This window comes from Equus przewalskii, chromosome 6 (genome assembly GCF_037783145.1).
Source record: "Equus przewalskii isolate Varuska chromosome 6, EquPr2, whole genome shotgun sequence".
Taxonomy (NCBI): Eukaryota; Metazoa; Chordata; class Mammalia; order Perissodactyla; family Equidae; genus Equus; species Equus przewalskii.
The window spans coordinates 35,388,838-35,404,781 of NC_091836.1; the positions used below are offsets into that span (position 1 = coordinate 35,388,838).

Consider the following 15,944-nt stretch of genomic DNA (forward strand, 5'->3'; position numbering starts at 1 on the left):
ATCAGTGTCATTATATGTATCAGCAGTTCATTCCTTTTTATTGCTGAATAGTAGTCCATTGAATGGATGTACCACAGTTCGTCCATTCACCAGTTGGTAGATATTTGGATTGTTTACAGTTGGGGGCTTTTTTGAGTAAGGCTGTATTAAACATTCATATATGGGTCTTGTGTAGACATATGTTTTCCTTTCTCTTGGTAAATACTAGGAGTAGGATTTCTGGGTCATATGATAAGTGTATGTTTAGCTTTATAAGAAACTGCAGAACTGTTTTCCAAAGTGGCTGTACCAGTCTTCATTTCCACCAGCAATGTAGGAGAGTTCCAGTAGCTCTGCATCCTTGTCAGCAATTGGTATTAGCGCTCTTTTTTTCATTTTAACCTTTCTAATAGATCTGTGTGGTATCTCATGTTTTTCATTTGTGTTCCCTAATGACTGATGATGTTGATCACATCTGAGGTGTTTTTAATTTTAGAACTATTGGCTACTGAGAAAAAAGTTTTCGTTTTCTCAACAGACGGGCCTTCCTACTTTCTTCACCCCTTCTATATCTTGCCTAGATACCATACTCAAACCATGTTTCTAATTCATTCTTAGTTCAGCAGATAGAACTGAGGACCTGCCATGAGAGCTGATGTTGGCACTTTGGAAGAGTAGGCTGAAAAAGGATGAGGTCCCTGCCCCTCAGGAGCTCACTGCCTAGACTCTTGACTCTAGACCAGCCCTATCCAATGGGAATTTCTGCATTGATGGAAGCTTTCGATTCTGTGCTGTCCAATTGGTAGTCGCTAGCCATATATGGCTATTGAGCATTTAAAATGTGGCCAGTTGACTGAGGAACTCAATTTTATTTTATTTTTTTTTTGAGGAAGATTAGTCCTGAGCTAACATCTGCTGCCAATCCTTCACTTTTTTGCTGAAGAAGACTGGTCCTAAGCTAACATCCTTGCCCATCTTCCTCTATTTTATGTGAGATGCCTTCCCCAGCATGGCTTGACAAGCGGTGCGTAGGTCTGCAGCCGGGATCTGGACTGGTGAACCCCAGGCAACCGAAGCAGAATGTATGAACTTAACCACTACGCCACCGGGCCAGCTCAGGAACTCAGTTTTTAATTGGAATTCATTTAATGTTGAATTGCCACATGAGGCTAACAGTTACCATATTGGACAGCACAGTCTAGACCCCAGAGGAAAGCGGGCACAAAGAGCTCCAGAGTCAACGCACAGTCCAAGGAGGACAAGGACTGCGACCCAGACAGCTTGTTCATGTTGGAGGACAGAGGCCCTGGGGGATCACAGAAGTCTTCGTGGAAACAGTAGATGTGAAAGATTCTGAAGGAAGGGTTGAATTTGGGTCGATGAGAATTTACAGTCTGCTTGGGAAATGGCAAGACCACCTGACTGTTGTTGGACCTGTGAGTCAGGAGAGGAAGAGATGAGACTTGAGGTAGTTTGGAAGTCTTGAGTGGTTTGTACTTTATCCTGTACGATTTGGGCAGTTGGGTTCTAAACACAAGTGCTCTGGACATTGCTGTGGGGGCCGTGGTGAGAAAGTAGAGGAGTGGGTGAAGAGAGCAGGGGGAGACCAGTCTGGAAGGTGTAGTAGCAGTTGGAGGAAGGGATCAAAAAGACCTGGTTAGAACAAGGTCCGTGGAGTGGAGCGGAGCTGGGGCCCTGCAATGGGTAAGGGGCCTGGCACAGGGGGAGCAGAGAGGAGGGAGTGGCTCTGTGGGCTGGGTGAGACCCCTCCCCACAATACACGCACACACAGACACACACACACACTCACACTCTCTCTTTGTACACATTTAGACCTCTGTGAATTACCTTCTGCTGACACTCTTATCCAACATCACAGACATACTGTGCAAGCAAACTGCCTGACCGAAGTGCCAATTTCAATTATGTAGAACCAGGTGTGATTTATAAATTGTCTGTTAAATGAGAATCCCCTCGGCAGATGTGGTTCCTGAATAGCTGAGTCCCGAGGACAAAGTTGCAGGCCCTACAGTGTCTTCCCTCTTCTAGGGATTGATGTGAAGCAGGTCACGATCGTCGTGAACTTTGATCTCCCCGTAAACCAAGCAGAGGAGCCAGACTATGAGATCTATCTCCACCGCATAGGGCGGACAGGACGCTTTGGGAAAAAAGGCCTTGCCTTCAACATGATTGAAGTGGAGAAGCTGCCCCTGCTTATGAAGATCCAGGATCACTTCAGTAAGTAGCACCTTTCACAGTGGGAGCTGTGGGCCTGCTGAATGCTGGCAGAGCTGACATGTGTCATGGACCTGGGGCCTAGAGGCTTTGGGAGGATGGGGGCAGGAGCCGTGGTTTAGAAGGCTTCTCATCCACAGTGCCAGAGTTCCTAACACGAGACCGTTGATTAATTCGTATATGGTAAAGAAAAATTTTAAAATCAAGTAGAATTCGTATGAGCTCAGATTTATATGTTATTGCTCATTCTTGGATCTGGAGCAGATTGTCATGTCCTATAAAGGGCCACTCTAAGCAAAATAATAAAGCCCTTATGATTCTATTCTGACCCCAGCTGCCTCTTTTTTTACGTTTCCCTTCCTCTTGCCCCACCCTCCGAAGTGGGACAGTCTAATGCTGAGGTCTGCTGCCCTGCCTGCAGCCCCCTGTCTAGCAAGGCAGGCTCTGCTAACCTGCCAGGCTCCTGGCCTGGAAACGGGGAGGGTGACGGAACCTGAGATGTCCACTTCTCAGATGACACTGTGCCCCAAAGCCGTGGAGATGGCTGGGGAGCAGGGGAAGAGGAGCAGTCGAATGACTCCAGGTATATCTTTCACCTTTCAGGTGAAATGGTGCTTAAGCTTGGTGGAAGGCAATGGCCACTCTCCCCAGGGAAATGTACACAGGCACACGTATGCGATTTGGAGTATAATTTTAAAAGGTTTGCAGACTGACTGTAGCACATCCGTGAACCCTTCAGGGAAGCTGGTTAAGCACTCCTGTGTTAGGATAATTGAGGAGGGACAGGGAGAGAACCATTAAGATGCACTGTTGCTGTGGTCAGCTCCTGAAGACTTGGTCTTGGGAAGTGACCTCAGGAGGAGCCTTCGTCTGTCTCCCTGTTGCTGTCCTGCAGCCCAGCCCCCATTCACACGCCCACTTCATTCCTCCTGAGCTCCGCCAGGCCCTTCCCAGGCTCCCCGCACTTGCACTCTGTCATTTTTTCTGCCACAAGATACCTAGACATGTAGTTTCTGTTGTCTGGTGCATTTTAATGCTATTTTAGTCAGTATTGATTGGTTATTTTGATATCATCCCTTCCCTATCAAATCTAGAGAGTGTTCCTATCCAAGGCTTTCTATACAAGCTGTCACAAGAACGTATATATATTTTCAAAGGTGTCACTGTCTTCAAAAATTCAGAGTTGGATGAAATGAGATTCCAGTTAGGCCCTGGGGTAAGACTGGTTCTTCTCTTTTGTTCTTTTAGACAGCAATATTAATCAGCTCGACCCTGAAGACATGGATGAAATTGAAAAGATTGAATATTGAAGAAAGAACTTTATTGTTTGTGAAATATGCTAGTTTATGTGAGAATGTCACAGTGGGTTTTGAAGGTAATTTTTTATGTTGAGGCTTTTTCATTGTGAAACTGTTACATATGGCAAAATAAATGTCATGGTAGCCTTAGTTTAAGACCTGAGGTCTTTTTGAAACCAAGTTGAGTGAAGCAAATGATCCGTTTGAATAAAAAAGCAAGATTATTTCTTATTCTGATCTTTTTACAGGTAAACATCTTTGTGTGGGCCACTGGGATGTTTTTGGATGTCATTTATAGGATCTGAGCAGATCATGCCTCTTGTGAACATCTTACAGTACCACGAGATGGCAGTAAAACTTTACTGTTTTTTTAAAAATTTGAGCTGGTTGGGCGACTGAAAAAGCAGTACCTCTTGAGACAGCTCACAGGCTGCCCCTTCGCGCCGCTGGCTTCCCTCCCCGTGCACGCGTGCTTGCCGCCCATGCCACACACAGGCGTTCTTAGGTGAGAATGCAGGGTGAAGCCTTTAAAAAGCAAAGCAGTTTGGAAGAGAGAATATTTTGCTTTTTTAATGTTTCAACTGACATACAGAATTTCAAAATATTTTTCTATTTTGCTTCTTAATGCCTTCAAATTAGAGAAGATTTAGTCTATCATCAGTTATTTAATAGTTTCTGAAAACGTGGCTTTATTATAGGCGTTTGTTAAAGCTGGCGGTGGGGAAAAAAAACCCACTTGCCTTCTTAAAGAAGTAACATTTCAGAAAGCTGAAAGGTTTTGCTTTTAAGAACTTAAAGATCTGTCTGAGAATCCAGGATGTTTTCCTGCAAGTCCCATTGAGATGCTTTTCATTTCTCACATTTGCTACTAAAAAGTGAAACAGTGAGCTTGAGAAAACGGGGGGAAATTGATGCTCTCCCAGAAAGCTTGAGCAGGTTCTGCAGCCTCGAGTCAGAGCCCAGGCCGCAGCTCTGTCACAGCAGACGACCCCTGTCAGCCTCAGTGAGTACTCCTGTCATCCCAGCTTGGAAGGGTATTTCTGGCTGACCTCTTTTGATATTCCATGTACATGTCACCCTGCCCGTGTTTTCTCCCTGTGAGCAGGGCTCAGAAATACATGACAGTCATGCAGCTTCCTCACTCCACAGCAGATATGTATTATGCACACTTCATGCTAACATCAGGGAAAAGGAGATGAGTAAGATGGTACAGTCTTCTCAGAGTTCAGAGTTGAATAGCAAGAGACCCAGAATAAGCCAGCATCATAATAGACTGTGCTCAAGGAGAGTGTACAGGTCACTAGTGTAGCACAGAGGAGGGACCCCTAACACCACCTGGGCCAGCTTCCCAGAGGAGAAGACACTGCATCTCCTATTACAAGAGAGAGTATGAATTTCCTAGTGCCTCTCATCATGTCCTTAGTACCACTGTGCAGTTATCTGATACAGGGCTACTGAGGCAGTGTTCCAGATCCAGCTGATCACCAGAATTACCTAGAGAACTTAAAAAAAATTAGATTCGTTACCCCATACAGAAAAAACCAGACACCCTGAGGATAGAGCCCAGAAATACACATGTGCTTATATAAAGCAGCTGAAAACATAGTAAAGTAATGTCAATAAAGACCACTGTCCTAGGAAGAGACACTGAGGCCCAGAGACTTCTCAGAGACAGAATTTGTGAAAGGGGAGCTCCCACCTCTCAGCCTCCACTTGGGTTCTCCTAACACCATGTCTGCCTTCTTCTCCGGACTGTGATCAGCTTGCAGGCAGTCCCACACCCAGCCTAGCACATACAAGGCGCTCAATGAATATTCTTGTTGAGAAAATATTCCTTTGCCATTTCTTCATTCACTAACATTCTTCCTTGATGTTTTCCATCCTAGTTTTGAACCCCAATGGTATGGCACAGGATGAATAAGAATAGGAAGTCGATCAAGATATTTTGCTCCCTCTTAGTATTTGAGAATCGAGTTGGACTTTCAGTCATACTCAGCTCAGCATTGGGATGTCTTAAATCAAACTTTCCCACTTCCCTTTCCAGTTCAGATCTCTGATAGAATCTCTACAAGTTACCCTCACAAATGTCTTCAGTAATTTCCATTTGGCAGCTGTTCCCACAGAGTCTGCAAATATTGGGCATTCTTCTGCCTTCCCCCTTGCCCCTCTCCTCTCATCCCTTTGTCTTGCCACCTAGGAGGCAGCAAAGCCATCCTGTGTTCTGTGTGCATCGCAGCTGTCTTAACACTGACTGTCTAGTTTGGTGAGTCAACAATCCAAAGGCTCTTTTGCAGGGTGCAGCTCCTTGCTGAGAACTGCAAGCAATTTTCACATCTCCGTGCGTGGCCTGGCCAACGTCATCTCTCTCAGTTGATGCCTGCCTGAGGAAGAAGTAAATGGAGACGCAAGGAATAGCCAGCTGATTTCAGTGCATCTGTGAGCTGGGTTAATCAGCTGTGTATTACTTGGCACCAAATACTAAACCAAATCCATTAGGTTTATCTTGGCCAGCTCAACCCGGTTAGCATATTGAAATTTGCAATTACATAGAGCAGGGCTGTGGCCTCCAGTGGGAGTTGTGAGCGAACACCCCGCCTAGGGCACAGCTCCTGTGTGTTAGGTGCTGGATCTAAGGCAACTATGAGTAAGAGGAAAGGCAAACGCGTTGGTCATAGTCTGGTAGGATGTCTGACAGCCCGCCTCAGGAGACATTACTGCTTTTGGTCATGACAAAGTGTTGATCCTCCTTTGCAAAGCTCGGTCCCCATGAAGGCCGCCGGCAGTCTGCACATGTCATCAACAGTGGAAAATCTTAGAGGATTGCTGGGTGAGCACTACCTTTCCAGACGCTGGGGAGAGAAGCCGCTTGTGTCCAGCCTTCGTTTGCTCTTGGTCCTCTGAGAGGCTCTGTCTCCTTCCCTTTGATTCAAGTAGGGGCCCAGATCAGAAAGGGGATCCAAGCAGACACGACACGCCTGTTGGGGTGGAAGCCGAAATGGGAGTCCAGAGCAAGGACCTCTCCCTGGGCTGTACTTCTTTGCCCTCTGAGCTCGAGGGCCTTCCTCTGTCCCTCCTGGTGTTGTACAGACAGCCTATGTGTGTTGATCCAGAGGGCACGTGGGGCCCAGCAGGTGGACACATATTAGTGTTACCCAGGGACTAACAGGAGAATCAGGTCCTCTTAACTCCTACCCCCTCGCTCTAACCCTCCACCACTTTGAGGGAATCATCGTGTAGGACCTGGTAACCCACGGACTGTGAAATGTCACAGTACTACTATATGCAGCAGGGCATACCAACTTTCTGCTCCAGGGAAAATCCCAAAAGAACTCGCCCCAGCATTTTCTATACTTTTTTTTAACCCACAGCTGAGAGAAGAGTTAGACCTTTCCTCCTCGCTTTTCTCTGCAGACTCCCTCCTCCTCCAGGGCTGCTGCTCACTGCCCCGGGCTGATGTTTTCGTTTCTAGGTTCTTGGTTCTCCTGTGTTCTTAGCTCTCCTGTGCTCCCCGCATCTCTAGGAAGAGCTGATCAGCCAGGCCCCGGCTTCTCACACCCTCTTCCGCGGTCCCCCACTGTGCCACCTGCACCCTCTTCCTCTGATGGTCCTTATTGCCTTGTGCCTCAGTCAGCACGGGCTGCCATAACAAAACACCACAGACTGGGTGGCTTAAAGAACAGGAATTTATCTTCTCACAGTTCGGGAGGCCATAAAGTCCAAGATCAAGGTCCGCAGGGTTCAGTGGGGTGATTGTTGGCTAAGAGAATAGTGTGTCCTAAAAACCCAGTCCCGCCGCCAGCCCTCCTTAGCCACTTTATCAGCCCTCCGCTTCTGTTGCTGAGGTAGACGGAGCAGAAGCTGGGGTATAGGAAGAAAGATAAGCACTAGAAAGATGGCTTCCCCCTCTTGTACTCAGAAGAACTGAAAGAGTTTTCCAAATTAAAATGTTTACAGATCTAGAGCCTTTAATCTTTAGGGAGAAGCCTGAGTGACTGTCTCTAGCTCTTTTCTTAGGGAATTCATCTTGGCCTGTAATTTTTTCCTGTTCAGTAGGATAGCCATGGGTTTCTATATTCCCATTTCTAGGATATATTTTTCACGAATAGGTATAGTCTCGTATTTTGAGCTTAATATTTTTCTTTTGTTAGGAAGAATGATCGGTATCACTCTAGTCTCTTAGTTTGTGATTTGTGGTTTGAAATCCCAGCTGGAAAGAAGTGATTGACTAGTAAGGCCTGCTTTGTGTGAGGTTTAGAGGCATGGCCACGGATAACAGCATCAGGCACGATGGAGAAGGCAGAGACTGAACAGACTGCTTTGTGAGGTGGTGAGCTCCCCATTCACGGGAATAATCAATCAATCAGAAGCATCCATTACAGGTGCTTGCAATGGATGCTATAGTTCTGGTTCTGGAATTAGCTGGGAGTTTGGAATAAAATGATCCCTGAGACTCTGCCCATTCTAAAATACTATATTTCCATGACCCCACACAGCAGAGCTGCACACACAGAAGAACATGAGCCATGGAAGCTTTGCTCAGAGGAAGATTATTTTCCACAAAGGAAAAAAGATGGAGTGATTAACAACTCCTGCACCCTGTCTTAACTTTGAGGTTCACTGGCTTCTTCCCCATGTGACCATCTCTTTATACCTATCTTCATCAGCTTATGAAGAATGTGGATTATTTTTAATTTAATATTTATATTATAAAAGCAACAAAACAGCAAACAAAAGTAGTAGGGGATAAATTATCAAAAATCTCGTTACTTCATCGTAACAATTATTGTCTTGATAGAGTCCTTTTCATCTTAATAGTTCTATTTGTAGTTAATCATAGTGCATGTATGTTATGTCCTTTTATTTGAAACATTCAAGTGTTTTTTCATGTTTCTACAAAGTCCTTGGAATTATTAAAAATAATAATTGATCAGATTATCCTGCCAGGTGAGTAGAACACAATGCATATTACTATCTTTGTTGAACATTTATGTGGTGTTCAGTTTTTCAACATTATCATTATAAATAACGCTGCAGCAGAACTTCTTGCTCATTATTTTGAATTAGTTCTTAGGATTAGGGATGTTAAGTTTGAGTACTAGATCAAAAATTAGGAACATTTTTATGGCTTTGCATAGATAGTAGGGCCAAATGGCTTCCAAAGGCCAGACAATACCAGTCTCTATTGCCCCACCCATTCCACCTCGCCTTGCCAGCAGGGGATAGTTTCATTTTAAAATTACCTGGTAACTTTTGGTTTACGTTTCTTTTCATACAAGCAACATTGAATTTATTTTTTGTATATGATTCATTGTTTGAAAAACGTCTGTGGTGTCCTTTGCCCATTTATCTTATGAGATCGCAATGTTGTCCTTATCAAGTTGTGTGAAACACATGTGTGAACTGGTTTCCAAATAAAGATATTAACTTTACTGAAAAAACATTTTCCCAGTTTGTCTTTTTTATTTATATTATGGCTTTTACACACAAAATTATCTAATTTTTGAAGTGAAATATATCAATAATTTTTTGGGCTTTACTGGTTCTAGAACATTAGCACTGCTCTAGAAAACGTTCAATTTTGTTCTCAGTTATTGTTGCAATTTTATCTTTAAAAAGATATTTGACTTTAATCCATCTGAAATTTATTCTAGTGTGAAGTATATCAAATTGATCACATTTGCTCTTTTTAAAAAGTGCTAATTAATAATTCTAACACCATTTACTGAGAAGTCTTTTATCCATTTTCTTCTGATAGCTCCTTTATCATATTAAATTTCTGTACATCTATGCACATGTAGTAGGATTCTGGGTATCTACTTAACTCCAGTTTGTTCTTTTGCCAGTACCACAGTTATAAGTATTGTTATATAATGTGTCTTAATTTAAGGATTTCTTCCTCCTCTTGGCTCCTTTAATTCTCTCTCATTTTTTAAAAATATAATTAGCAGTTTTATTCTTCAAGATTAATTTTAGATCCATTTTATCAACTTCCAGAAAGCCCTCTGGATTTTTATTTGACTGCATCCATTTGGCAGGAATAATTTATTCAGTCCATACATTAATTTGTGGGGAATTGCTTTCTTTACAATACTTAATCACATGGTAGGTCTTCCTGTCTCAAAAAAGTTGGGAGGCATGCCAGGAGCAAAGACACAAAGGGAAGGGACACGGCCTGGGCCAAGGCTGTGACTGCAGACGCTGTTGGGTGAGGTGGTCTCAGCTGAGGGGACCCGGGTTGGGCCAGGCATGCACACGCACTGACTTGTCTGCCAGAGAGTGAGTCCAGGTGAGCAGAAGAGTAGTGTATCCCGAGGGGTCAGGAGACCCCAGCTCTAGCCCCACCTAGAGTGTTATTAGCTCATTCTGTGTCAGGACAAAGTCACTTCACTTGTCCCCCATGGTCCCTTCCAACTCTGAAATCCTTTCTGTCTCTGCTTCATGTGGTGGAAGACACCGCAGGGCTGTTCCTGCTGCCCCTTCCGTAGACCGGGAGGGCGGGAAGGCAGAACCCTTTCCACTCGATTCTGCTCTCTGTGGGTCCCAGCACCCAACCCAGAGCGCAGCACCTCACAGGTGTTCACACCCACGGGAAGAGGGAGGGAAGGAAGAAATCCTGTAGCCCCAGTTTAGAGAAGCGTTTTTGTCTTGGCTGATGTGTTTTAGGCACCCTGTCTCAGACTTTAATGTAAACAGAAATCACCTGGGGATCGTGTTAAATGCAGCTGTCTGAGTTAGTAAGTCCGGGTGGCGCTGGCGCTGGCGCTGGTGCTCTTAGTTTGCAGACCCCACTTTGAGCAGCAAAGTTGCACAACACAGAACGCCTAGGTGAGAATGCTTGGCTGAAATACTCTTGGCTGAGTCCTAGTCACAATTATGGTTTAAAAGTATGTGTGTGGACAAGACCCTTGGAAATACAAGCCATTTGATACATGATAGGGCTAGTAAGGTTATGGGTGACTTTCTTCTACAGGTTTGTGGCTGTAATGTGTTTGCAAAGAATAAAAACTTTAAAGAAATCTCTGAGCGAAGGGAAAAAACAAAAGCAATTCTTTGTCGTGCAGCCACACAAGGCTGGCTGGGCCACACCACTCACTGTCCTTCCCGGAGGGACTCTGCTCTCCGGAAGTGAGCTTTCTCTCCAGCTGGGAGGTTTTAAAACAGCCTGCTGAGTTTGCTCTAGGGTAGAAGCAGCATTGGAGGCTGCACCCAAGGCCCAGAGAGCGAAATGTGACAAGAGCCCCACCTCCGGTGCAGATGCAGCCTTTGGAGATGTAGGAAAATCCCTCATCCCCAGCCAGGGTTAACCTACAGCCAGACCAAGTGACCAGTGACGCACCACGCCCACTGAAAGCACTGAGGAAAATCTCTGAGTTAAGTTTGCCTTTCTTACTGGAAGAATTTTTATTAGGCCAAAGCGTTGACAAGTTTGTCATCCCCAGAATCTGCTGACACCCTCCCCCATGCCCTTCAATTTTTAGTGCTTTTCCCTCCTCATTTTCAGACGGGGCAGAAACCATCCTGAGCAGGGAGAAAGCTTGATCCAAGGTGTTTGGCAGCGACTCCGTGTGTGCTGGGAGAGATTTATGTCTCCGTTCTCTGGCTCTGCCTCGCGTGAGCTCACTTAAAACAACTGAATAAATGAGTTCACTTTATCCTGTCAAAATGGAGCGAGGGCGGCATGGTACCCAGCTGGGGTCCGCGGGGACTCTGAGGCAACGTGCATGTCTCAGTCACTTGTGCTGAGCTCAGCCGTTTTTATGTCTGTCTGAGATCATTAAAACGAGGAGGGCAGGGAGCAGAAAGACCTGGAATGAACGGTGCAATGGAAACACCACTTGGAGTCTAGAGAGCTCAGCCAAAAGCATGAATATAGGGGTTCATTTGAAAGGCTGCCTCTCTCCCAGTGACCAGTCCTTGGGACAGGAGCAAGACCAGCTGGTTTGACCTGAGCTCCTTGAAGGCGGGCTCCTCCAGAGAGATTTCTCCATGCTGATGGTCACAAGAAGATTCGTTTTCCTTTCTTGTTAAGTCATATTTTCTCTTTCCTGCTGCCCTACTACCATTAAGACCAGGCCCATTAAGACAGGGCCTTATTGCTCTAGAAAAAGAAATATGGATTCTGTTCCTGATGGATTTTTCTGGCCAGGCCCAGGTCCATCCCTCTCATATGGGTTCGGGCTCAGGATTCACCAAACAGCTTTGTTATTAACCTGAGGCAGCGTGATGAGAAAAATGACACCTGCCGAGGGCAGGCCTGTGGTGCTCAGCCCCGAGCAGAGGGAGGCCGGCAAGCTGGAGGGCTCAGGATCTGCGCCTGTCCACCCGGGAAATGGCCAGGTGACCCTCCACTGCCCCCCAGCTAGGACGTGTTCCTCCTCCCAGAGTCCTTGGGCTTCAGCTGGAGGGAGGGTGGTTTCTGTCTTAGGTGGGGGACCTGGGCCTGGAACAACCCCTGACAATTTCTTAGCGTTTAGAGGGGACAGAGCATGTCCCCTAGCCTGTGAGCAGCCTAAGGGTGGGGATTGTGCCTGTTTCCTGAGGGAGAGAGGAAGTTAGTTGGTTAGTTAGCTAGTTAGTTAAAGTCGATCCTCACAAGTCCTAGGAAACTCCCATGGAAACTTAATAATGCCATTTGATGAATGCGGAAGCTGAGAGGTTGCAATTTGCCAGCACGCAGCAGAGCTGGGATCTGAGTGCAGGCCTCTCTGAACCCCTGTTCTTTCCCTTCCCCCCGCAGCAGTACTGCCCCAACCTCAACCACTCTTTTAACACCTTCCCCATCATTGCCAATCTTCATACTATGTATATACATAAATATATCCTTAAATCAATTTATTTTTACTTAAAAATATAACTAGTTTGATGTACTGGTTATATTTTCCCAACATGCATACAAGCATAAATGTTTGTAGGATAAAAATTGTCATCCGTGTGTCAGCTTGCATGCCACCGAAAGTGCTCCTGTCACACCAGAGCAGTGGTCTCACAGTGTGCTCCCAGCCCAGCAGCCTGAGGAGCACCTTGGAACTTGTTAGCAATGCAGATTCCCAGGCTCCACCCCAGACGCCCTGAACCAGATACTCTGGGGGTGGGGCTCAGCAAGCTCTTCCCTGAAACCCTCCAGGTGATTCTGATGCCTGCTGAAGTTTGGGCACCACTGCACTGGAGTGTTGCACCACTCAGGAGTGTCCTGGTTGTGTCCCCTTTGTCCTTCCTGGACTCTCAGCGTCCTCATGAAGACAGAGTGCATGAAAGCCCTGGGTGAAGCACCACATAAATGTTAAAACAGACCCAGCCTTTTGCAGCTTAGTCAAGAAGGCAAGAAGCATGATGTGAACGAACATCAACATCAAGGAAGACAACTTGAAGCTTACCTGTAAGGGTGCAGAGAGCCAGCACTGGCTCATTTCTCTGTGACTCCTTGGGTCAGAAGTCAGAAATGATGGGAGGACCTGGTAAAGCAGTTAGCTCCTTAGAGCAGTGCTGTCCTGCAGAGCTCTCTCCACTGATGAGTATGTTCAATATCTGCGCTGCGCTCAGAGAAAATTCTCCATGTGTCTGCATTTCTGCATGTTTTGCAAGCAGAGGCACTGAATGGCTTTTTTCTGGACACTTTTCAAGGACACATTCCAAGGCCAACAGCCTTAGAAGGTAGAGATAGTGTCTTTCTCCAGAACAAAGGACAGCATGTTTCCTGCCTGTTATAAAAGATCAGGTTCCCTAAACTCAGGGTTCCTCTCTTGTATTGCAACTTGCTGCATGTGCAGGTAGCATCTGTCCCTCTTCATGTTGCCCCGTGGGAATTACGGCTCGGGAAACTGGAGCAAGAAAATGCTGATGCTCTGGCTATTGATATTGCTGTAAATCATAAAGTCCTTTGTCTCCGACCCATGAGTCTCATGTCTTCTGCCAGCATCCATGAACCTGGCAGATTTGCTTATTAGCTTGCAGCTAGAGTAAAGTATGAGCTCCTTCACATTTCTTGACACATTGTCCAACGCATGTAGCTACTGAGCACTCAAAATGTGGTTAATGTGACTAAAAACCAGCTGTTTTGTTTTAGTTATTTTTTTCCCCAGCTTTGTTTAGGTATAATTGACAAAGCAGCATATATTTAAAGTGTACAACGTGATGATTTGATATATGTATACACTGTGAAATGATTACCACAACCAAGTTAATTAACACATCTATCACCTCATGTAGTTACTTTTTTCTTTTTTGGTTTTACTCTCCTCAAATTTCAAGTATACAATACAGTATTATTAACTATAGTCACCAGGCTGTGCAATTAGATACACAGAACTTATTCATCTTAAAACTTGAAGTTTTACAGTTTGAGTAACATCTCCCCTTTTCCTCACCCCCCCAGCCCCTAGCAACCACCATTCTATTCTCTGTTTCTATGAGCTCAGCTTTTTTTTCAGATTCCACACATAAGGGATACTATACAATATTTGTCTTTCTCTGGCTTGTTTCACTTAGCATAATGCAGTCCAGTTTCATCCATGTTGTTGCAAATGACAGGATGTCTTTTTTATGGATGAATAATATTCCATTGTATATTTATACCACATTTTATCTATTCACCCACTGATGGACACTTGGGTTGTTTCCATATCTTGGCTATTGTTAATAATGTTGCAATGAACATGGGAGTGCAGATATCTCTTTAAGATACTGAATCTGTTTCCTTCGCCTATATACCCAGAAGTGGCATTTATTTTTAAATAGCCACATGTAACTAGCAACTACATGGACCACTTAGCTTAGATTGTTCAAGCATCAACTGGCATGACCATTGGGTCAGGGATGCTCTTAAGGGAGTTTCTATGTTAAGAGGGAGGTGAGATAGATAGGTGCTCTCTAAGTTATTTTCAATATTTGAGTTTCGATGATTCTGGAGCTCTAGGAAGAGTGGAACTGTGGAGAAGCCAAGAGTAAAGAGACACTTTTTCTCTTTTATTATGTCCAGAGGGGTTTCCTGGTACAGCTGAGAGATGAAAGGAAAGAGAAATTATGGCTGAGTTTGGAGCTTGGCGACATGTCTTTTGGAAGAGGCTTGGAGGCCAGAGAGAGAAGATATGGCCAGAGAATATGAACAGACCAGTGGCCCTTGAGGAGTTCACTCAGCCCTGCCCTCTGCTTCTCTCCTCAGCTTGAGAATATTTCCCAACTACCCCAGGCTGGCTAAAGACTCCTTTGGGCCCTTCTTAGCTCCCTAGCCACCTCGCCTCTCACCTCCTGGCTCAGAACAATCTCCTCTTTGATTGCTGCCTCAGGCCCTGCTGACAGGTCAGGTCCTATGTACCTAATCAGGAGGAGCTGGGGCCTGAGGGATGATAAACGGGGCTTCTCATTTCAGTAAAGTTTGTGCAGAATATTGGAAACAGCTGCGGGCCTGGGCTGGCGATGCCAGAGCCTGCAGGGGCCTGGTGTTTGGGAGAGGAGGGTTGAGATGGGGAAACACCAAGGCAGGAGTCGAAAGGGCACTTTGCCACCTGAAGGCTGACAAAGCTAGCGAGCTTGGTTAATGCTAGCTCCTGCCCGGAATTCTAGGGCTTTGAGAAGGGTGGAGAGCGCTTAGGAATCAGAGGACGTAGGTCATGCCCAGGTAGGTGTGGAGTACTCGACAGGAGTTTCTTTACATTTGTTATCATTTATTTCACAAATACCACATAGATTTCTCTGCCAGTTGCTTTTCTCACCTAACAAAACATTGTGAAAATCCCTCTCATTTATTCTTTTTCTTAAATTGTGGTAAAACATACATAACATAAAATTTACCATCTGAACCGTTTTTAAGTGTATAGTTCAGTGGTGTTAATTTTATTCGCATTGTTGTACGATCAACCTCAACTTTTTCATCTTGCAAAATGGAAACTCTGTATCCACGAGACAACAGTTCCCTGTTCGTCCTTCCACCTCAGCCCCTGGCAACCACTGCTCCTTCTGTTTCTGTGAGTGTGATTACTTTAGAGGCATCTAAAGTGGAATCACACAGTATTTGCCTTTTTGTAATTTGTTCTTTTTAATAGTTGCATGACATTACAGTATATGGATATGTGTATATCATTCAACCATTACTAGTATTTTTGGCACAACAAAAAAATGCTATAAAAATTTTTTGTATGCATATCTTTACATACTGGAGTTTGCCGCTTTTTTCTTTTTTCTGTGGGATAAATTGCCAGGAGGGACATAGCTGGGTCAAAGAGATGCACATTTTTAGTTTCATATATGGTACCAGATCCCTTTCTCCACGTCTGTGAGGATTCTCGTATCCACCAGCTGTGACTGAGATGTCGTTTCCTTCCTCACCTTCTCCAGCTCTAGCTACCGTCGTTATTTTTAAGTTTTGCTGTTCTGATAAACAAAAAGTGGTGGCACGCTTTTAAATCTTGCCTTTCCTTCACTATTAGTGCAGATGCG

At 45.0% G+C, this 15,944-nt stretch overlaps 1 protein-coding gene across 9 annotated transcripts in view; it reads left to right on the forward strand.

Annotated features, from left to right (window-relative positions):
• DDX25 (DEAD-box helicase 25) overlaps window positions 1-8,950 on the forward strand; it is a 23,846-nt gene extending 14,896 nt beyond the window's left edge. For 4 of the 9 annotated variants that reach the window (XM_070625159.1, XM_070625157.1, XM_070625156.1 and 1 more), the window contains 2 exons: window positions 2,027-2,217; window positions 3,463-3,736. In XM_070625159.1, the coding sequence (XP_070481260.1) occupies window positions 2,027-2,217; window positions 3,463-3,524 (253 nt within the window). In that variant the 3' untranslated portion in view covers window positions 3,525-3,736. Of the gene's footprint in view, window positions 1-2,026; window positions 2,218-3,462; window positions 3,737-3,760 lie in introns of those variants that run through there. The other 5 variants (XR_011541410.1, XR_011541408.1, XR_011541409.1 and 2 more) reach the window with 3 other exon arrangements.
• Window positions 8,951-15,944: the final 6,994 nt, after the last annotated feature.